Raw genomic sequence first — 23,825 nt, forward strand, 5'->3', positions numbered from 1 at the left:
GATCGTCCTAATTGGCTGCAGGGTCTGTCATAGGCAGATACGCACACGCCCACACAGAAAAAAGAAAAGGAAAAAAAAGAAGAGAAAAGTCAAAAGTCAACCTATTTATTCAAACTGTTCTTCATTCTTTTAAGTCTTTTGTTTTATTTCCCCTGTAATATTGTAATGCACATGAACCTAACCGGCTCCCGTGTCGGACCTAGTGCGTTTTGTGCACGTAAAGCTGCGTAGCTGGTGCGCGCCTCTACTTGATAAAAAACGATAGAATCAGCTTGTCTGCGTTACAGCTACGCAGCTGGTGCGCACTTGAATGCCTCAGCTCTCGTGTGATGGTCATGTGATCAGGTGCGCTCTAATAGCGGTGTGTTGCGGAAGATGGCGTGCTGTGGAGGCTGTTTGTGTTGTCACTGCTGCTGCAATGAAGGCGACATAAGAACACCAGAGGAGCTGGTATGAGTTCATTTATGTGTATTATCTGTTTCATAAAGCAAAGCGCCTTGTTGAATGTTATGCGCGTCCTTTCTAATACGCAAAATGATGCTTCATCTGTTATTCTCCTCCACCCACATTCACTGTAAACAGCACCATGTAAATCAAGTGTACACTAACAATGAATTTAGCAATCAAACTGAGTGTACTGAGAGCAGTAAATGAATTCATATGCATTATCACTGAACGTGAAAGTGTAACTGTTTCTGAATTTACTATTTAGTGTGCTCACTATCTAGACTACATTGTTGGGCATATTTGGCCAGTGCAGCAGTTTTGGATAAAATGTCATTAGGGCATCATGTCATTTGGACGTCATGTAATTTTGGGATTATGTCATTATATCACCAAAATGTTATCTAGATAGGCAGCTCATCAGGTTATGGACACAACTTGTAATTATTGATTTTATGATGATAAACCTGATTTAATAATTATTTTAATGAGTTTCTTATTGTTGTGAAGACGTAGAGATTGTAGACAGATCTTCTGCTCCAGTCATTATTCTAGGTATAATAAAATGAAATGTCAGAAATGTATTGAGAAAGAGTCCCTCCATTGTTTCGAGTCGTCACATGCCATCTGTTCATTATGAAGACTGAGATCATCCCAGTCTGGGAAACCTTAGAACCACCAAAAGGAAACCATCAAATTGGGGGATTTACTTTCTAAAGCATCTGATCTCATTTTCTGAATGTGTTAATCTGACTGTATAATTTTATGCTGGCTTTTGCTTGGTAGACAATACTGGGTGAAACCAGAGAAGATGATGATGATGATGAAATATTGCCAAGAAAAGACTATGAGGTCAGTGAATAGTGGACATAAAGTAATTCTAAGACTTGAAACATACTTGATATTTTGTCTTTACCTGTGATGTTTGAACAATATGAATACTGCAATGTTATGTCTTCATTAATATTTTACATTTCAGAGTTTGGATTATGACCGATGTATTAATGAGCCATTCTTGGAGGTTTTAGAGGGGTTGGATAATAAGGTAAAATGTGTTATGTCATCATTTATCATATTCGATGATGTCAAGTCCTTGTTTACCAAGCTAATGATCTCATTTCTCTTACAGAAAGCCAGAAAGTATGAAGCGATAAAGTGGATTTTGGTCTTTGCAATTGGAGTATCAACAGGCCTGGTATGTTTCGTGGTGGTTTATGTATCTAAAATAATTGGTGCAAGCTGTTTTTATACTGTCCTGATATAGAGTTTGAAACTTATAGAGGATTGTAGATCCTGTGGGAGTAGAATATGCAATATAAAATGACAACTACAATATAAAATGAGAACTAATGTCTTTGTTGTGGTCAGTAGTTGGTTTATGATATTAGTATTGGTTATCTGTAACTTTATGTTGTTTTTATGTTTAGTGCATACAAATACAAATATATTTAAACTGATGAATGTGCCCAGCAGGGGCCGGTTGCATAAACCGCTAAGACTAGTCTTACAAGACAATTAATATTCTTCTGTTACACTTTATTTTAAGGTGACGTCCTAGTTACACGTGTACTTGCTATAGTAATAACAGTAAGTTATGCATAATTACAATTAAACTAACCCTAAACCAAATCCTAACCGTAACTTTGTAGTAAGTACACGTACTTATTTGATTAAGTGCAATGTAACTACGGCACCTTAAAATAAAGTGTAACAGATTTTTTTTAACAGAAATATTTGATATTTCATCTCAATACAGTTTTTATGGTTATAAAAATTTTTTTTGTGATTCTTCTTTTTTTTTTTTAGACTGGCCTGTTTGTGGATTTCTTTGTGCGGCTCTTCACTCAGCTAAAGTTCAGCGTGGTTGGACAATGTATCTTTTCTGCTCAATGCTGCTTTGTGTTTTGGCTTGTAATTTTGCACTATTTGCTGATTGGAGTCCTTGACGTGTTGTTTAGCTGTGGAGGATTGCAGTGAGAATGGCTGTTTAGCTCTCTCATTACTGGAGCTGCTGGCTCTCAATATGATGTTCATATTCATCTCCAGTGTTCTGGTGCTCATTGAGGTAAGAACATCTGAATATACATTAAAGTTAGGGTAGGGAATTTCAGAGAGGCTAGTAATAGCAACCTAGCTTTGAAAGCATGAGATCCTACCCTCCCTTCACAGTGCTTTCCAAAGCCACGTCTCCTTCAAAGCACATGAACACGCACAGCAGAGTCTACAAAAGCATCCCGGGATGAAAGACTGCGTTAAATTACCCCTTAACTTGATAGTGTTGACATAGAAACGCATAAATCTGACTCTGTCTGCAACTCTGCATAACATGAAACGTGCTAATGATGTGTGATGTCTGAGCGAGTAGGGTGCGTGAAGTAATGGAAATACATGTGTTGACAGGCAGGTAGGACATCCTATGGACGAACATTTTTTGATCCTGAGACTTCCAAAGAAGATATAAATGTTGTAATATTTAGACCACTTTTATTATTGATTGCTATCAGGATGTGAAGACACACACACACACACACACACACACACACACAACACACACACATACACACAACACACACACACACACACACACACACACACACACACACACACACACACACACACACACACACACATACATACTGTATATATATATTATTTAGAAATAAATTACATAAATATATATATAATTATTATTTTTAAATAAAATTGCATGCTATTCTTAAAAAAAAATGCTCATTTAATAATTGTATAGTGTTTGTGTGTGGGGGAGTATATAATGAATCTCTTTTTTTCCTGTATATAGCCTGTTGCTGCTGGGTCTGGTATCCCAGAAATTAAAAGTTACCTTAACGGAGTAAAGATTCCAGGGATTGTGCGGCTGCGGACCTTCATTTGTAAAGTCACTGGGGTCCTGTTTGCTGTTGCTGGAGGTAATTATGAGAAAATTGCCTATATCAGCAGTACAAAGATTATAATAAAGCCTGGCTCTGTGCTCTATTTGACTTAATGGTGGTTGCCAATTAAAACTCTTTTTGGTTAAGACTTTCAAGAAACAAATGTGTAAACTGGCCTGATACTAGTAATATTGTGAGCTTAGAATTATAAGGTTCTATCTCCGTTTAGGGTAGTTCTGAGATATTGAGCATCAAAGTTTTTACATCCCAGCTGGCAATGGAGAGATGGAACCTTTTTATTTTATTAATAACTACTAACAAAATATTTTTTTACAAAAATAACACCACACAGGCATTAATAAACACCTAATGGATCGGATTATGTCAAAAACTCAATTTCCACCAAAAGTGGAGATAGAACCTTATAATTCTAAGCTCACGAATGTCGATATGATGTTTTCCAGAGCTTTGCAGACCGATGACAGTGGTGTGTCTTTTAAAAGTTGTTCCAGGCTGACTCAGTATTGTTTTTTTGTTTTGTTTCAGGGTTGTTTGTGGGTAAAGAGGGACCGATGATCCACAGTGGCGCGATAGTAGGGGCAGGACTTCCTCAGGTACTCCTCCATATGCTGATATTTTCAACTGAGCTGAGTAATACACATAGTGATTTTTTTACTAATCTTTAACCTTTCTGCCATAGAAAGAAGTTAAGGTTGACAGCCTGTAAGTCTAGAAGCTTACACTGCTATTTTGAACCAATAATTGGAACAAAAAGAAGTTGAAGGATGGTGTGCATAATTCAGTTATTTATCTGACTCCAATATAATTAATCTGACTCCATTAAAGTTGTTGTTATTCTTTAACCTCTTATTCTTTAAAGGTAAAGGTCTTTCTTAGAACTGATATGAAAACATTGAACTTAGAGAGCAAAAGTTACAATTACTTTAGCTTTCAACAACTTTCCAATACTTTAGATGGTTAATGATTTTGTGATCTGAATGTTACCTGGTAAGTCATTTATGCATCATCTTTCCTGCCATAGTCATAGTTAAATCTTTTGAACGCATGTTTGAATGTCTGGTTAGTTTCAGAGCATCACCTTCCAGAAGATTCGCTTTCACTTCCCCTATTTCCGCAGTGACAGGTGAGTAATGCATCACACCAAACACTAAATCATTTATTACATAGTGCAAAATGAATGTAAAACAGCATTTACCTCCACTGGCTGCAACCCTTTACCTCTGTAATGTGGTATATTTCTTTGTGAAAATGTGCAGTATAGAATATTTTATCCAGTGATAATTGACTGAAATGGAAAATGTATCAATGTTTAAAGGTAGATTACAGAAATAGTTTTTTGGTTAACATGATCCAATAGCATGTGTAGCTTTTAAAAAGATAAACTTTTTTTGGTTACAATAAGGTTTCATTTGTTAACATTAGTTAACATGGAGTAAGAATTACTTCTACAGCATTTATTAATCTTAGTTAATGTTAATTTCATAATTTACTAATACATTTTTTTTAAATCAAAAGTTGTATTTCTTAACATTAGTTAATGCACTGTGACTTTACATGAACAAACAATGAACAGCTGGATTTGTATTAACTAATATTAACAATGTTAGCGCAGGTTAGTTAATACATTAACTAATGCTAATGAGCCCTTATTGTAAAGTGTTAGCCTTTTATCTTTAGAATATTACTGTTGTAAGATGATTATTTTATTAAAATTATTAAATAATATTATACAAAATAATTTTTGCATCTTTAGAATAATGCACACAGCCTAAATGTGCTCAATAAGACTGACTGTGTATTAATAACTGGGAAAATCAAAATTGCCCTAATTTTTTGATTTATGTTATGTTGTGTTAAGGGACAAAAGGGATTTTGTGTCAGCGGGTGCAGCAGCCGGAGTTGCGGCTGCCTTCGGGGCACCCATAGGGGGCACACTCTTTAGTCTGGAGGAGGGGTCATCCTTCTGGAACCAGGCTCTCACATGGAAAGTGGTATGTTGATGTTTGTTGGGTTTTGGTCATGTATTTTTGGGATGTGCTCAGAAAGTGCTACTTGACCTTAATCCATTATAATTCCCTGTCTCTGTCTCTCTTCTGTCTTTTAGTTGTTCTGCTCCATGTCTGCCACTTTTACACTCAACTTCTTTCGTTCTGGGATCAACTTCAATAAATGGGGATCATTCCAGCTCCCTGGCCTGCTCAATTTTGGAGAGTTCAAGGTGAAGAACTACAGAATGAAAACATTAAGTCCCCTTTATTATATGAATTTTTGTGTTTATTTTTATTTTTATTATATGTTGATGTAAGTTAGGTGATAATATGGTAGTAAAATTTAAAAGAACCAAATCCTTTCATGTCCTCTTTTACTTTTAAATATTTATTTGGCCTATTACTTTCTCAACCCTTAAGAATAAACAGTGAATTGCACTTATTGAGTCATCAGAGATTCAATTACTGTTGTGCAGAAAAAAATAGACTTACACCATTCCATACCTCGGGTCACTAGCAACCCTATACACTTTTTACCCCCAAAAAAATTGAATAGTGTTATATTTATTTTTGTATATACTTATACTTGTATTGTTTATTTATGAATAGATTGATGAACACTAAGGTTGATGTTTAACTTTAAAAAGACCCGAGTTATGCATCTAAGAGTTATTGCACATTCTTACTGTGAATAATTAATTAGTGCACAGTATTTAATTTTTTTTTTTTATATAAAATTGTAATGTCCTTTTCACCTGAAGTCACCTCATGTTTAGTTTAAAAAAAGTTAGAAGCCAGAACGCTATTTGATTTAGCCTAATGTTATAGGTAATGCAGCTTTTTTAAAATAATGATGGTAAATGGACTGCATTTATGCAATTTAATATTAAGTCATAAATGCTAAGATGCTCTTGGAGGTAAATTTGACCTTAAGCTTGCTGATTATTTGCGAATGCAGTTTCCTGTTGACTTAAAATGATCAATGAATTAATGAAAAGCAAACTGTGGTGTTGCCTTATTTGTTTTTCTTTGCTATCTTTAGTGCACAGATGGAGATAAGTCCTGTCATTTGTGGACTGCAGTAGATTTGGCGTTTTTTGTATTAATGGGGGTGGCAGGAGGTCTGCTCGGCGCGCTGTTCAACTGCATCAACAAACGGCTGGCAAAATACCGCATGAGAAACGTTCATCCCAAAGCAAGATTCATCAGGTGCCTGAGAGAGATATCTTACTTATGGATTTAGTATTGAATGAAACTACTCAAAACAACTTTTAGAATTTAACTACCCAGATATGAAGAGTGTAGCTTTCTGACAATATTTAATATTTCTTTTATTGGCAGGGTGTTGGAGAGTCTATTGGTATGTATGGTGACCACACTAGTGATCTTCATGGCTTCAGTGACTCTGGGGGAGTGCCGAGATTTAGTCTCCACCATAAATAACAACACATCAACACAGGTCAGACTGAGACCAGCTTCCTTTCTCTCTTATAACTTCATTATTTTTCTCTCTTATAACTCTACTCTATTTGTCTTAGCTTCTTTTGTCCCACTTTATATCAAATGTCTTTAACTACTTTGTAATAACATTTAAATTAATCATTTGACACAATGTTCTTACTGTGTACATACTAGAGCTGCACGATTAATCCTTAAAAGATTGCAATCTTGATTCAGAAACCCACACAATCTTTCTCCTAGTCAAATCACCTTTATTTATATAGCGTTTTATACAAATACAGATTGTTTCAAAGCAGCTTTACAGTGATCACCGTAAAATAATGCATTTTGGCTGTTGTTCAGCTGAAGTCATTTCAGTGTTGATTCAGTTCTGTTGTAAAGATCATCAATTATTCAATTAGTTCATTTCATCTATAAAGCAGTTTTGCAAAAAAAAAAAAAAAAATGTCATCCAGCTCAGTTAATTTATCATACAACAGCATCAGTACAGTCAGATCAATAATATTGTTGAATATTAAGTGTCCCTAACTAAGAAAGCCAGAGGCGACAGTGGCAAGGAACTCAAACTCCATCAGGTGACAGAATTGAGAAAAAAACCTTGGGAGAAACCAGACTCAGTCGGGGAGACGGTTCTCCTCTGGCCAATGAACGAACACGGTGTGATTATGATTAAGGCAGCATCATAAGTCAGAATTCAGATTGGGATCGATAGCAGTATTCAAATATCCTTAACTAAAAGTAACTTAACTTGGCGCTTCAAATAACAATTGTATCGATTACATTGTTATGCCACCAGGTGTGACTGTTAAAAAAATTATTTGTCATTAAATCATTCATTCAAGAGATTCGTTCAAAAATGCTGATTCATCCAGTAATGAAGCAAATTAAGTCTTTATGAGTGAGTCATTGAATCATTCATGCAAACCATTTAAAAAAAATATTAATTCTAATTAATTAAACCATTTTAAATAGACTGCAGCAATTTATATTTTGTCAGAACCTCTAGTAAATTGCATTATTTTATTTAGTTGTCTAATCGTGGGAGGATTGTGATCTAAAAAAAGGTGATTCTCAATTTATCCAGAACTCTAGTATATGGATGTTTTTACATTGTACTAATATGTAAAAATGCCTTTGTTGTAATTACATCTGTAATTAATTTCTGTGGTTACATCTATAATTACACTGTTGAACCTTCCCTCACCCCTTAAGCCACCCTTAAACCTACTCATACCACCAAACCTGTCCTCAACCTTACCCCTGTATCCCAACTCAGTAGCAGCACAAGTGTTTGGCAATACAAAATGAACAGTAAGTAATGATGAAAGTAATGATTACTTGCTGAGCTGAAATAACAGCATCAAGATATTGAACTGTTAGTATACAACCTGGGGTGAGTTTCCCGCACAACGACGTAACTCACTGCTTAACCACCAAAGTATGATGCATCGTTGTAGAAACTAACTAGCTAGTCACGACTATTTCCCTAAAGCGGTCCCGTAACATGCATTTAATCACGTTAACATGCAGTATTTGGCGTACACTTTACTCTTGTATACATGCGGTTCATTCAGTCAGCAGCTTTCTCCACGTAACACTACTTCACTATTTTTGTTCCGGTCATTTTGCTGATTTTGTCGATTTAATGTTTGATTCATTGCGGGTTCCTCTACATCATACTCCAAAGTTCCCTTGTGCATTTATGCACACTCCTCAAAAACAGGGCTGATTGTTGACATGCTAAAATGTATGATTAAAATGTACATTTAAATGGGATGAAAGATATAGAACGTATTGAATGTTAGCTTGATGCTGTGCCCAATCCACATGTCATTTTAACAGGAAACTATGCTTCTAACCACAGCTCGATAGCTATAGTTCCAACCACGCACGTTTGCGATGCTGTTTGCGAATGTTCGTTGGAACTATGCTTTCGGGAAACACCAAGTTGTTTAGGCTTTGTTGGTAATGACTTGCAACCATAGTTGGCTAACGATGCTTTTGGGAAACACACCCCAGGTCCACACTTCAGTTTATTTTTATGAGATTATAACTTCTAATTTCTAGAAAGCTGTCCTTTTTCGTGTGCAGTATGAATCAGACTGTAGGTGCAGTAATGGTTTGTGTTTTGTAGGGTTCTGTAAGTGAGGAGGTGAACTCAACCATACGACGATTCTTCTGCTACAACAACACATATAATGACATGGCGACTCTGTTCTTCAACCCTCAAGAGGTGGCAATCCATCAGCTCTTCCACCAGAATGGTAAGAAACTTACATGCAGCAATGTACTGTTTAGGTTAGGTTTTTATTTTTATTTTTTTAAGTCACGGCATGGTTTGCTATTTTGAATATACCACCGCTTTTTCCAGCAACCTATGTTCTCCATTGACATTTCAGAAAATTCTACCAAAAGGATTTTAATCCTTAAAGACCTTTACCCAAAATATGACATGTATGTCATTTCCTCCACCTCAACCTGTTTTAGGACTGCACATTTGCATAAATAATCTTTTGGTAATTAATATGAATAATCCACTACAGATCAAAAAGTTTGGAATAATTATGATTTTTTTAAAATGTTTTTTAAGTCTTTTTATGCTCACCAAGACTTCATTTATGTGGTAAAAAAAAATAAAAATACAGCAAAAACAGTAATATTGTGAAATATTATTAAAAAAATATATTTTAACATATTTTCAAATGTAATTTATTCCTTTGATGCCAAGCCTTTACTCCAGTCTTCAATTTAATAAAGACCAATTTATTGATCAATTTAATGCCTCCTTGCTCAATAAAAGTAATAATATAGTTATCTTTAATCCTATTCACCCCAAACTTTTGAGTTGTAATTTGAATTAGTTTCCACCTCCAAGATGAGACTAGTGGAAGACTAATCCGCATATTAGAATGATTTCTGAAGGATCATGTGACACTGAAGACTGGAGTAAGGATGCTTAAAATTCAGCTTTGCCTCACAGGAATAAATTACATTTTAAAATATATTCAAATATAAAAGTTATTTTAAATTGTCAAAATATTTCATAATATTACTGTTTTTGCTGTATTTTGGATCAAATAAATGGAGCCTTGGTTAGCAGAAGAGACTCACCGATCTAAAACCTTATTAAAATAAATGAGACCAAAATAATTAACTGTAGTGCACTTCCACACCTACTAAAAACTACTAAACATTTAGCGAGGGTGAAATCACACTGCTGTAAAGTAAAAAAAAAAAATTAGAGCCTCATTGTGAAACGGAATGTGGCACAATAAAAGTTTTATCTTGATTTATCTTTTTTCACAATTGTCATAGTCCAAATTTTCATTTAACATCTAGCCCTCACCTCTATGATACTGTGGTCCGTAGAAATCAAGTTGAAGTTTCCTGAGATGGATATATAGCTATATAACTCTATTTTCTAACCCTCTCTGTGTTTCTTTCTCCCTACTTGTTCTGGCTTTGTTCACAGCTACCTTCAGTCCGGTCACCCTCTCGCTGTTCTTTGTGCTGTATTTTTTTCTGAGCTGTTGGACATATGGTGTGTCCGTCCCCAGTGGTCTGTTTGTCCCGTCTCTTCTCTGTGGAGCTTCACTTGGACGCCTGGTAGCCAATGTCCTCAAAATGTAAGATTTATTTCTGTTTATAGTGTCTTAAGAACAACCAAGGTCACCTTTTGGAACAGGACACATGTATTTAATGCATCTTATTCATCATAATCTTTTGGCATAAATGTAAAATGTTGTTCCACTGTGTAATTGCAGTAACTTCCATATGCAAATCTATTCGGGGACCTTTGCCTTGATTGGAGCAGCTGCCTTCCTAGGAGGCGTGGTTAGAATGACCATCAGCCTGACAGTAATCTTAATTGAATCGACCAATGAGATCACCTACGGACTTCCCATTATGATTACACTGATGGTAGGACAACAAAAATCTGAATTTGTTTGTTTTTTTGTCTTGATAATACATTTGTGTGATAATAAATACTATTATTTGGACAGTTTGTGTGACTTTTCAACTATCAGACTACACCCTTAATAAATGGCTTCCCAGTATAGCATAATTACAATTTAAAATGGTAAAAAAAAAAAAAAAAGAATCTACATGTCTCATTATTCTCTTCAATGACTTCTAACTACCATTGTTTTTGTCAGGTGGCCAAGTGGACAGGAGATTTCTTTAATAAGGGAATATATGATATTCACATTCACCTGAAAGGAGTCCCGCTGCTGGAGTGGGAAACAGAAGTCGAGATGGACAAGTGAGACCTTTGTATTACATGTGTCACAGTGGCTTTTTATTATTGTGGATCACAGAGGCTCCCAGAATTTGAACTTTTAATACACGCTTAAAAATCTCTGCATTTCATAACATTATTTGTCAAATAATCCAAGTTCTAGGAAAAATATGATATTTTGTAATGCAATGACGTTCGTACATGATGTGTCTAAATTAAGTTCATCTCTTTAAAAAAAAAAACATGCATTCATTCATTCACTGCTTAAAATCCTTATCTCATTCATTCATTCATTCATTACAATCTTTAGTTCATCTCTTTCATTCATTCATTCTTTGCTTAAAATCCTTGGTTCGTTCGTTCATTCAAAATTCATTCAATTACTAAGTATATTTCTCAAAATTCGTTTAAATCCTTAGTTCGTCTCTAAAAAATCATTTGTTAATGAATGAATGAATGCATGCATGAATTAATATTTCCCTTCATAATTTGTCTTTTTTGTTTTTAATTTATCCCCATCTCCCTGTTAGATTGACAGCCAGTGACATCATGGAGCCCAACCTGACATACGTGTATCCTCACACCCGTATTCAGTCTCTGGTCAGCATCCTGAGGACCACTGTCTATCACGCCTTCCCCGTCGTCACCGAGAACCGAGATAACGAGAAGGAGTTTATGAAGGGAAACATCCTCATAAGCAACAATATCAAATTCAAGGTACATCACACCATTTGTACCAGTATTTTTCTACAGTGTTTTGACCACCAGATGGTGCAAATGGTCTACTGTTTTTACGTCCCGCTCAGTAACACAGAAATTAGCTTTATTTGATAGTGACGTTTTGCCTGCCGGATGATAAAATAGACTATATTGAAGGAAGGACCTGAACCTATGTTTTTTTTTTTTTTTTTACTTTAACTAATACAGTTTTTCTCAGATGCTTTGGCACATTTCTTAAATCATCCAGGAAGTGCATTTCTCGAAACAATTCATTCAAACCGCACAACACAATGAATTACCTGCAAAAAGCCTGTAACTTGCTTAAAATCCTTGGTTCATCTCTCAAAAGTAAATATTTTCTTTGTAAAATATACAAATATACAGTTCTTTGCAATAAGTGCAAAAAGTTGTTAGATGCTGCTACTAACTTATAAATAGTGGCAGACACTATTTGCACCTCAGTATTGTTGTACATTAACAGGATGCAGTAATAATATAGTGTAAATTACTATATTTATTAAATTGATGCCGCAAACAAGAATGCTTAGCCATGTTGTCGATATAACAGTGTACTCAGTCAGTATTTCCTGATGTAAACTATGGCTACAGTTTTGATGACAATGATTGAATATGCACAAGGTCGCATTATGTATAGCATAGCATATAAATTTCAATGGTACAAAATGTACACATTAATGTATGTAGAATATTGATTGCAATCAACAAATTACTGTACAATGTCATTGTGGTACAAAAAAAAGATAAAAGACACAACCATTTTACAGTACATCTTCATTTATTAATTCATCATTACTTGTATGGTTAAAGTGTACTGACAAGCATTTATGGTCAAATAATATTTCTATTGAAACATATGTCATTAGACATAACTATTTCACAGAACAAAGGGAAAAAAAATAAAAAGTCAACATTCACCTTACAGCAATATATTTTGATCAACATGAAATGAGCAATTGATGTAGGAAACAGCAGAAAATTGCACACAAAAAAATCACAACAATACATGTTGTGATCTGAGAAATGTACCAAAGCGACTGAGAAAAGTCTGCTTTGACTCGGAGCATGACTTCATAATGAAACTAATCAATGTTATTGTGTACTATTCATTACTGTTGTTATTACTAGGAACTGAATAATATTCCGATTGTTTTGATTGTTCTGATCCAATCTGACTTCTGACCTATAATGCTGGCTAAATCATAATAATACACTGTTCGTTCGTTGGCCAGAGGAGAACTGTACAAAACAATATGTATTGTAAAAAGTGCTATATAAATAAATGTGACTTGACAACTATAAGTTTAAGTTTTAAAAAAAATTATCTTTCATTAATATATTATAACTTTATCCACTTCTAAATCTAAATCTGATGGGTAGATCAAGTCCTACAATATATAAAATAATAGATTAACATAATTTTAAAGTTGTTTTAAAATAAAATAAAAAGTTATTAAAATAAAAAAAGTTAAAGTTAAATTTTAAAGTTGTGTAAAAATTTATTTAGAAATAAGCATGTGTAGAAATTAACATTAACCAAAATTAATAAATGCCTTATTGTTTGTTTATGATTACTAATTATTTTTGTTTCTATGTCCAAAAAAACAAAACCCTGTTTCACTCTTGTTGTTTCTGCTCCTTCAGAAAACCAGTGTGTTGACGCGTGCGGGGGAGCAGAGACGGAGGTGTCAGTCGATGAAATCATACCCGTCGAGTGAGCTACGCAATGTGTGTGATGAGCAGGTTGTTGTGGAGCCGGCGGAGGAAGGGCAGGACATGCTTCAGCAGATGCTGGAGAGGAGGTCAGTTGGATCAACTTTGACCTTCTACATCCAGAACTATAATCACCCTGTTCCAGTTGAAAAGAATATATATTATGAGAACATTGAGCATTGAGACAAGATGAATTCATATAACAGTACTTTGCATGCAGTGTATATTGTCACAGGAATAGTGCATATTCTCCACTTATGAGCATCTATAGCTCCCAGAAGTCCGCTTATAATTTTTGTTCTTGCACCAAAAACAGCTATTTGGTGACATAACCACTTCCATCCTCTCTTTTACACTTAGACTTTAAGTTTTTTTGCTCATGTACTTTTAAGTCCTCCATATGTAATCCAGGGCAGACCAGTTAGCTGAATATTGAAAATATAAGAGATCATAATTATGTTAATACGCTGATATTTTTCAATGAATGTTTTTGCTGTTTATTTTTAATAAATGATGTTGGTGTACTGGGGAGGAGCTGTCACAGTATTGTGCCTTTTATTTAAAGGAGCAAAGAGCAAAGGAAATCTATTTTCCCACGTGAGCCATTTACATGAGACTGCTGTGTGTTGTTGATGTTGGCAGGCATGTGCCGTACCCAAACCTTTACCCGGACCAGTCTCCCAGTGAGGAGTGGACCATGGAGGAGAGGTTCCGCCCGCTCACCTTTCACGGGCTCATCCTGCGTTCACAGCTCGTCAACTTGCTGATCCGCGGCGTCTGCTATGCTGAAAACCAGTCGGTCAGTGTCATTCAAACGCCTCCTCCTGTTTCCCTTCTCCTTGATTCTTCTCTCTTCTTCCCTTTCGTTTGTTCTCTTCCTGTCTCATCACATTTTCTCCTGCCTTCATTTCCCACCTCGATTTTCTGCATATTACTCTCATCATTCTTTGAGGAGGTCAAATCATCCCTGTAGTCTCCTTATGTTTATGCCTTATAATTACTTGAAAGTGCACATTAAAATTCAATTATAATTTAGGTAATTTATTAATAATTGTTCCTGTTTTTTTAATAATATTTTATTAAAACTCTATAGCTTTCTCCACCATTTGGCTAATCAAGACAGCATGATCAGGGGAACAATATAATTATTAACCACTCTCATTAAAAGGATCCTATTATGCTTTTTTTATATTTTATACTTTTTTTTTAGTGTGTAATGTTGCTGTCTGCAAAGTTAGAAAGCACAAATCCAATCCAAAGGGAGTTATTCTCTATATCAGTAAGCACAGTTTCTGAACTCCCTGAAATGACTCCATTGTAGTCTTGAGGTTTCTTCTGGGAACAAAAACATCACAATATTCCTGATTCAAAGGGGTCCTATAATGTTCTTTTACAATATTTTATGATGTTGTTTTTGGGGTGTACTAGCATATGCTTTCATTCTTGATTGTTCAAAAAGCGCATTATTTTACATTATTACAGCTCCTCTCTCCCTAGTCTGGCTTGAACGTGCCGTATAGTTCTGGTTTCGATGAAGCCCCTCCTTCGGAAATACGAAATGTGCTGTTATTGGTTAGCTGGTTAGTGTTATGATTGGCACCTCTCGGCACGTTGGGAAATGTCACGCCCCTTACAATAATCGCGAGTTTCATCTGCTCAGGTGTAAATATTAAGGATGCAGTCAATTTCAAACCAATTCAAGCCTGATTCAGACTTAAGAATGTTAACAAACAAGAGGGTCGTCAAGAATGGATTTCATGCACAGACTTCGCAAGCACATATTTCACAGGACGTTTCAGAGTAGTGTGTTTTTTTGTTATTTTCTTATACATTTTAGAAACGTTATACTCATCATACGTTTGACATTTAATCATGATATTTGTTGGAAAACTATGTTTACTACGATTACAAACAGTAATCGACCACAAAACCATGGTTAATTGTGCTAAGCGGTGGTGAACAGCCTTACAAAAGCGAGATGTTGTTGTAGTGATGTCAACACTAATGTTGTTTATCAGGTGAAGGCAAAGCTTTGCTCTTTTTTTACATCATAGCAACTACATAAAACGTATAATTGGAACTGTTAAAGTGCCCCTTTATGCTATTTAAAAGTTTCCTAATGTAGCTTTGAAGTGGACTTTGAGCTTTGTAACCTTACAGATCTCTTTTATGCTCAACAGCAACATTACAGACTAACTAAAGTTGGAAAAAGTGAAAAAGCATATTAGGACCCTTTAAATAATTCATGCCTAAGGCATATGTAAAATAAAGGGGCGAGGCCTAGTTGAGTTGTGATAGTAATGTTTTGAAACTAAGTTATGGTAAGGGGCATGATATTTCCCAAACAGTCTGGAAGCGATTGACCAATCACAACACACTGGTCCAGCCAACCAATCAGAGCACTGAGTTACTGACAGACTGGGAAGAGAGGTGCTGCAACAATGTAAAATGTTTTTTGAATGTTCAAGCATGAAAACCTATTCTAGTAGTAAAATATTTTTAAAAGCATCAGATCTTTTTTTTAAAAACTGTACTTGTAGATATTATAATATCAATAAAATAAAATAAAAGGCCACTTAAAGGCACAATATGTAATTTTTTTGCTTTAAAAATAGCAAAAATCACTATATCTATGTTATATATATATTTTTTTGTGTACTTACATTATCCCGACTGTTTCCAACAACTTTCAAACCAGGAGAAATTTTAATTTAATTCGAAGACACGGCACGTTTCTTTATTTCCGTTTTGTCGCAGTCAATGGCGTCATATCCGCGTTGTCCCTGGTTTCCGCTTGTACTGCCATGGCAACCAGAGCTATGAACCAGAGCCCTCTGATAGTAACCAAGACGACAGACGTGGACCACTGTAGTTCGCAATGTCTATCTCCACGCTGTTGTTATTTCGTTCAAACATTATGGACCATGGCAATCAGACTTTGGATAAAAAAAGGAGAACTAAACTGAGAATCAATATCAGCGCAATGTTTTCGAGATGTCGAGAGCTCCCATAGACAGTAACGTTATATAAACGAGAGCTCCACGTCCGAGACTTCAACCGCTCCTACATGTACTTTATTAAACAGGTGAGCACATTTACATAAAACTAATCAATGTTATATAGTTCAACAATGATACAATGTCAGAATATGATCTGTATGTTATTCTAATGTTGATCTAGCTTACTGCTAGTCTCATACAGACAAACTAACACATACATTTCAACACATTCAAATGCAGTTTAGTGTGATAGTGTAATGTTAGACCAAGTGAAACAACGCTGCGTTACCTCACAAGTTTAATTTGTCTAATAAACTGACCTGTGACTGTGAGTAGTAATTCTGCACTTGCGTGTAACGTTAGTTCGGTAGAATGAAATGTCCATATTCCTTTTATATCTGCGGGACTCGCGTCGCGTGTGGAGCTGATAGCTGTCTCTTAGCAACCCCGAACTGCTTCATATCACAGTCATGATAAAAGCATCGATGTATTCAGTGATCCATAAACATTATTAGATCGGTCGGCTTGATGTTGACGACAAGATCCATAATTCTTAGCAAATGTTGCGTCATCAAACTACGCCTTTGTTATTGTAAATATGTTAGCGACCCCTAATGGAGAAAAAATTCCATAGTGTACGTTTAAGTGTGCTTAAAGAGAATACACTTTCATCACTTTCACACAATTCATTTTCTAAAGTTCACTTTGTAATAATGTCAAATGAAAGTACATTTTAAATCATTGTTTTAATCATCTTATGTAAAGTAGTTATGATTATGATTTTAACTGTTATTCATTAGTACATTTAATATATTTTAAATATGGCAAATTCATAATTACAAATTGCGTAATTACTAAAACAATTAAATACATGACATTTATTTTTCAATAGAAATGACATTAAAGTGTTTTTTATTTTATCATAAATGGTTGTCAGTACATTTACCAGTACACTATAACCATAATAATGATGAATTAATATGAAGATTAATGAAGCACTTCAGTTCTACTTAAGTGTGAAAAAACTAGTTGCATTTAATATAAATTTAAACTATAATACATTTTCATTTAATTCCAATTAACATGCAGATAAGAAAACATTACATTCAGTTCACACTAAAGTATATTTTTGAAGTATATTATTTCCATAATAAGTACTTTTTTTTTGTATAGGTTGCTAAAAAGTTTGAGCAGTTTAGAAGTTCCTTTAGCAGAATTAGCAGCAAAAAAAGTTAGGAACTTTGATACTTTAATTTGCCCTTGTTTAACTTGTTCATAGCTCTACACGAATCAACCAGATACATGCATAGACTGTAAAAAATATGGACAAAGCGTCTGTGACGTCACCCATAGACTTCTGAAGAACGGTTTTGAGGCCGTTTATGGGGGGTATGGGCGGCGCCATATTTCAATACAAATATTCAGAAAGGATAACTTACAGGTATGATGTGTTGTGACAGATCATGGCCGAGACGTCAAATTTCAGGAATTCCACTCGGCGCAGCCTATGCTCGTTGTCAGCTGTCAATCAAGCTGTCAATCGCGCCCTTATTTGTCATACATTTTATATCTAAATACGATCTAAACTAACGAGTTAGAAAAAAAATCACCCCCCTCACAGTTGTCAGTCACTCGGAACCTATCGAAAAATACAATAAAAGTCCATGGGACCAACCTGTAAAAACATGAATTTATGCTGTGAAAACTGACATTTTAACATGGGGGTGTATGGACATTTGCTCCCTTTTGGGACCTTCCCTTAGCGGATTTTCGATGTATTGCAGTTTTTCGCACTTCCGGGTAGGCTTCATTTTTCAGATTAGAATGTTGCCGCTTGGATACATGTCAACCAACCTATCTCTCTCTTCCTCCACTCTGTAGAGCGCCTCACAGCCACGGCTCTCTCATTCAGAGATGACTGAGGACTACCCACGATTCCCTGACATCCACGATCTCGACCTGGCCCTTCTCAATCCACGCATGATTGTGGCAAGTCCTCTGACCTATAAAACTCATCAGGGAATGCCGTGACTCTCACAGCAGTTCATAAACTGCTGGATATCAGTTATACATGATGTGTGTTGGTGTGCATAATGACTATTAATTGGTGTTAATTGGAAACGTTGAAGAGCTCTTGTTGTAAAGTGAGCCATGCAGCGATGACAGTTTGTTCAGTGGTCTCTCTCAGACATAATTAGCCTAATTTTGTTTTTCTTTTTTTACAGGATGTGACTCCTTACATGAACCCCTGTCCGAATACCGTCTCTCCAAATACACGCGTCTCCCAAGTATTCAATCTGTTCAGGACCATGGGGCTTCGACACTTACCTGTAGTCAATGCCGTGGGAGAGGTACGTCTTAGACTGAGGGGGACGTTTACACTACACTGTTTTCAACTAAAAACAGAAAAAGTCTTTATGCATTTTGACCGTTCATTTACACAACAATGGAGTTTTGGGCGCCTGATTATGCAAACTTTTAAAGACTTTCAAAGTGCAAGTTTTTGAAAACGATTCCATTATCGCCCCCATGTAAACTACAAAAACGCAAATTTGTGGAAACGGTGACGTCATGCACATGCGTATTATGTGTTCCGTCTATAGCTTAGTGCTTCTTTACAAAGTGACATCGGCAACTACTGGCCTGGAATGCATAATGCAGCGTTTTTAGTCATTTTCGCGGACCCTTGTGAACGGGGATCGTTTTCAGAAAGGCAAAAGAAAGACTTTTCCGTTTAGTTGTTGTGTAAACACCCTTAATAAGCACAAACATCTAAACACGTCGATGGAAACAAAGTGCTAAAGAAATATAGAAGAAACCTTCTGTGTCTTCATTAATTTGAATGCGATTTCTTGTTTTCCTTTTTCTTTAGTGTGTTATGTAGCTGTTTGTGCATGTATAAGATCTGCAGTGCTACAAAGCTCAAAGTCTCAAACCTAAAGAGATATTCTTTGTAAAAGTTAAGGCTCAGCCACGCCTTCCTAAAACGCTTCGTTCAAAAACACGCCCAACAAATCTACGTCAGTGTGTGGGGGCAGAGTTTCATAACACCGGCCAAATGTATACGCAAAGAAAGAAGGCGTAACTTTTATTTTCGCTGTGTTATTGTTGCTGCCGGCGCCGCCATGTCGCGGAGACTCTGTGTTTTTCGTTGCGAAAGCCAAACCACTTTGTCTGGCCTTCCAAAAGAGGACACAATTAGAAAACAGTGGTTAAGCTTTATTTACAACACTGCTCCAGAACAGTGCAACCAAAATATTCGACTGTGTGCTGCGCATTTTCCGGAGGACTGTTTCCAGAACCTGCGAGAGTACATGGCCGGCTGTGCACAAAGGCTGATTCTAGAAAGTGGGGCAATTCCATCTTTGCATTCTGGCGCTTCTGACTCACAGACACAGTAGCATATTCTTAAAATATGAAAACATACTTACAGGCTGACTATTCAAACGCGAGTTTTGAGCAGTAGAGTACCGCTTGTTTGAAGTTTCTAAGATCACAAATGCAGACATGGTTTTTATGTTTACATAGTGCCCCCCCCCCCCCCCCCCCCCCCCCCCCCCCCAAAACGTTAACGCGGCGCAATGCTTAATAAGACAGAATAAGTCATTATAATCAATAATTATCTCCCCAATGAAATAGAACCTTACCAATCTGATAAGTTCTGGTCCAGTCGCGCTGGCAAAGTTGATCGATCAGCTTGGTCATCTGCATCAGATTCAGTCTCGAATTGATAAGGTAGTACCGACATTATCACCTGTCATTATTGCTTTGGGAGCTGATGTTCCAAATCTGGTAAGGGGCGTGACATTTCCGTCACACGCTTCAGGTTTTTGGGCCAATCACAATGCACTGAATTGCTGGCCAATCAGAGCACACCACGCTTTTCAGAACGATAAGCTTTGTGAAAATCAATGCGTTTCAGAAAGGCGGTGCTAGAGGAGCAACAATAATGTACAGTATGTGTAAAATAGTGACTTTTTTTTTTTACCTAAAACCGCGTTAACACATTGCATTAAACCAAATACACAAAATAATGTTCTTTTTAAGAACCATCATATGACCCCTTTAAAGGAATAGTTCACCAAAAATGTTTAATTCTATCATCACTTTATGGTGTTGTGTGGAACACAGGAAGAAATTTTGTACAATGTTCATGCTGCTTTTTTCCCATTCAGTGAAAGTATATAGTGTCCAGGAGCTGTAAAGCTCCACATGAACAAAAAAAGCAAAACATAAAACAAACCATATTATTGAGGGTGAGTATATGACAACAGAATTTGGATATTTTTTGGATAAACCTTTTCTCTTAATTTTTTTTCTGTCTCAGAATATATTTTCTTGGAAGAAGCTTAGTAAACTACAAGAATGGTTTCATACATTTGTGTTTTGCTGTTTGTGTCTCTTGCAGATTGTGGGAATAATCACCAGACATAATCTTACCCATGAGTTTTTAGTTGCTAAACTTCGACAGCATTACATCACAATCTAAGACTCCTCTGGCGCCGTCTGCAATCAATCAGCCATACTCGAGTAGTGGCTCGCTTGAGATGAGACGTGCCGAACGCTCCTGGGACCTGAGACCAGATCGCCTCCGGACCTGAACCCCTGCTTCAGGTCGACCCTTAAGCCATTCCTAGTTACTGCGTGGACCGCTAGAGTTCGGTATCTGACCCGTCCAGGCACAAACACACACAATTAATGCAGGTGAGATACCATTAATCAACACATTTCAGGAAAGCATCCTGATTTCCTCATACTGACGATGTTCTCTGCCCGTGCTTTACCAACCTCACTGTAGCACTTTTAATTTTGTCTCTTTAAGTTCTGAATGTGTTCAATTGTGCTGACCATTTCTGTGTATTTATGAATGTTTGCTTTTGCACAAAGAGTGAGATAAACCACTGACCACAGTCCCTGGTCAAAATCTTTTTACTTAAAGGGTAAATATTATGAAAGCAAGAACATGTCTGTGTCATTATTCACCCCAGAATCAAAAGAAAGATTTGTGTGGGTATAAAGAAAATGCTGCTGCTTTTTTTTTTTTGACCATTAAGATTTTTTAGCATTATGGTATTATGATAATGAAGCACATTTCACCCAAATTATTCTCGTTACTGTTCTGTTCAAAGGAATATTTAAATGCTATTGCCATCATTTATTCTGATTTTGATCAAATTATTGTATTACAATAATACAGATATTTGTTTTAAAATTCACTGTATTTGTTAATGTGAAGAGAGTCATCAAAATATAAATAATTGGAATTGCTTAAAATCCATTTATGGTGCATAACAGTAATTATAAATTGTAAAATTAATGTTAAAATTCTTTTCATTAAAATTATCATTAAAATTAATGATAAAATAAGGCTTAATTTATAAATAAATAAATGTTTTCCTTTTCTTTGATTTGGGGTGGAATTTGACCTATTTTCATGAGCCTTTCTGTCATTTTTGGCATTTATAACAAGTGGAAAATTGTAATTGTGGCATTATCAATATTTTTACTGTTATTAGCGTATCTTCAAATAATCATTATGCCCATTGCATTGAAATTTCCTGACATTCTTGATTGTTGTTTTGTCAAGGAAGAAAGTTCTCAGGGTGTGTTTGTATTAATGAACCAATCAAACCACCATCAAGTCACTAAATTACAGGGATTTATGTAATATTCTTGTTTTTGTAATCTGACATCCACTGTAATGTACAGTCATGATATCAATATCATAATGCGACTGTGGTTTGATTTCAAGGGACTTATAAGAGCAGACTAAATAGTATTAGAAGAAATGATAGCACATTTATATACTACACATTCCTTCTCTTTTTTTTATTTGATTTATTTAAGATGAATTCCACTGAGGAGATTTTGTCACATAACTGTGATTTTGTCACATTATATCACAATGCAAATATTGTTTTAAATTATGCTTTAAAATGTCATTTATCTATTGCAGTTTTTTTATTGTGATGTGAAACCATCAGTTTTATTTGATGTGTCTTTTCAAATGTATGTTTTATAACCATACAGATTATTTGTTGACTAAATATGTGCTGCCGGTATAGACAGTTGACTGAACACCATCCTTCTGTTATAAGAGCTTCATAAAGTGACATGCAAATGTTATGTGAAAATCATCTGTAATCTCAATACTCCATTCTAGTGTCATGTATTCTATCATTATGGTTTTTCAGGTGATGGATACAATGCAGTATAGTCAAAATAAAATTCCCTTGTAAACTTGCTTGGTAGAATGAGTTCAGGTTTTGGTCAGTATTTCTACAGCATTCCTAGTAGGATTTGTAAAACTGTTCTTATATCATAAAATGGTTACGGAAACAAATTTTTATTCATTTAATATTCATGAAATGGATTGCTTCCGCTGTGCTAGAAGATCTGTATAAAACTTGCAATCAGCTTTCATAACCAGATGCTGGTCATTGTCATAAAAAAATCAATTATTACAGTATTTGAGTACATAATGTTGGACCTTACACAGCTATAACGCAACCTTATATGCTTTTTGTATGTGTGTGCCATTAAAGGAAGTACTTATACAAAGATTTTTATTTTATTTTTTTAAATGCCCTAATAAGTAAAATCAAAATTGACAGGTTTCTTCAAGCGTCTTGGAGATGTTGCCACACTTCTTCTGGATTTAGTCTGTCTAATTTTTTTCTGTTTCTTCATGGAATCATAGAAGGACTCGGTGATGGTGAGATCAGATCTCCGTGTGGATCATACAGGCTGTTGTCAGACTCCTTGTGCATACAAAAATCTCACTAGATTATTACAATTAATGGCAATAGGAATATTTGGAAATGTAAACTGATACTTCCTACTGACACACTACAGAAAAATATATAAATAACTGGCTTACAAACTTTTTTTGTGTGTGTGAAAATACCAATGTGCCGAAGACTTTTGCACAGTACTTTTAAATGGTAGTGTATTTGTATATGTTGTTCTAGAAGTAAGCCATAAATATATATATATATATATATATGGCTTACTTCTAGAACAGCATGTACAAATACACTACCATAACTTTTCCATTTGAATATTTTTTTCAATTGATCACTAATGCAACACTGTCACTTTCTGGAGGATGATGGCATTAAGGAAATTACCTTTAGTAAAATAATTAATACTATAAAAGTGAAATTGAGGAGTGACAAAGGCAAAACTTGGCAATAAAGTGACCATTAGTAAAAAAAAAGAAGCATATTTTCTTTGATGTATTTCCAGTAGAGGGAGATAGAAATGAAGAAACACATGGACATGGCAACATCTGCTCAAAGCAGTGTAGTGAAATTATTTAAAATGCATT

At 35.5% G+C, this 23,825-nt stretch overlaps 1 protein-coding gene across 1 annotated transcript; it reads left to right on the top strand.

Moving 5' to 3' along the window:
• Nucleotides 1–299: 299 nt before the first annotated feature.
• clcn6 (chloride channel 6) lies at nucleotides 300–22,739 on the top strand. Its single transcript, XM_082189459.1, has 23 exons — nucleotides 300–450; nucleotides 1,231–1,296; nucleotides 1,424–1,489; nucleotides 1,574–1,639; nucleotides 2,251–2,317; nucleotides 2,403–2,509; nucleotides 3,245–3,371; nucleotides 3,882–3,949; nucleotides 4,421–4,479; nucleotides 5,215–5,347; nucleotides 5,461–5,574; nucleotides 6,387–6,553; nucleotides 6,686–6,803; nucleotides 8,940–9,069; nucleotides 10,278–10,431; nucleotides 10,570–10,726; nucleotides 10,963–11,069; nucleotides 11,576–11,762; nucleotides 13,428–13,585; nucleotides 14,139–14,295; nucleotides 18,377–18,484; nucleotides 18,721–18,846; nucleotides 20,904–22,739. The coding sequence occupies exons 1-23, from the start codon at nucleotides 376–378 to the stop codon at nucleotides 20,982–20,984; spliced, it is 2,598 nt and encodes an 865-aa protein (XP_082045585.1). The 5' UTR covers nucleotides 300–375; the 3' UTR covers nucleotides 20,985–22,739.
• Nucleotides 22,740–23,825: the final 1,086 nt, after the last annotated feature.

This window comes from Leuciscus leuciscus (genome assembly GCF_965113295.1).
Source record: "Leuciscus leuciscus genome assembly, chromosome: 13".
NCBI classification, from domain to species: Eukaryota; Metazoa; Chordata; class Actinopteri; order Cypriniformes; family Leuciscidae; genus Leuciscus; species Leuciscus leuciscus.

Coding starts and splice junctions, on each gene's coding strand:
- clcn6 (XM_082189459.1), top strand. CDS start 376: ATGGCGTGCTGTGGAGGCTGTTTGTGTTGTCACTGCTGCTGCAATGAA. Junction 3,950..4,420: donor TAGGGGCAGGACTTCCTCAG/GTACTCCTCCAT, acceptor ATGTCTGGTTAG/TTTCAGAGCATCACCTTCCA. Junction 10,432..10,569: donor GTAGCCAATGTCCTCAAAAT/GTAAGATTTATT, acceptor GTGTAATTGCAG/TAACTTCCATATGCAAATCT.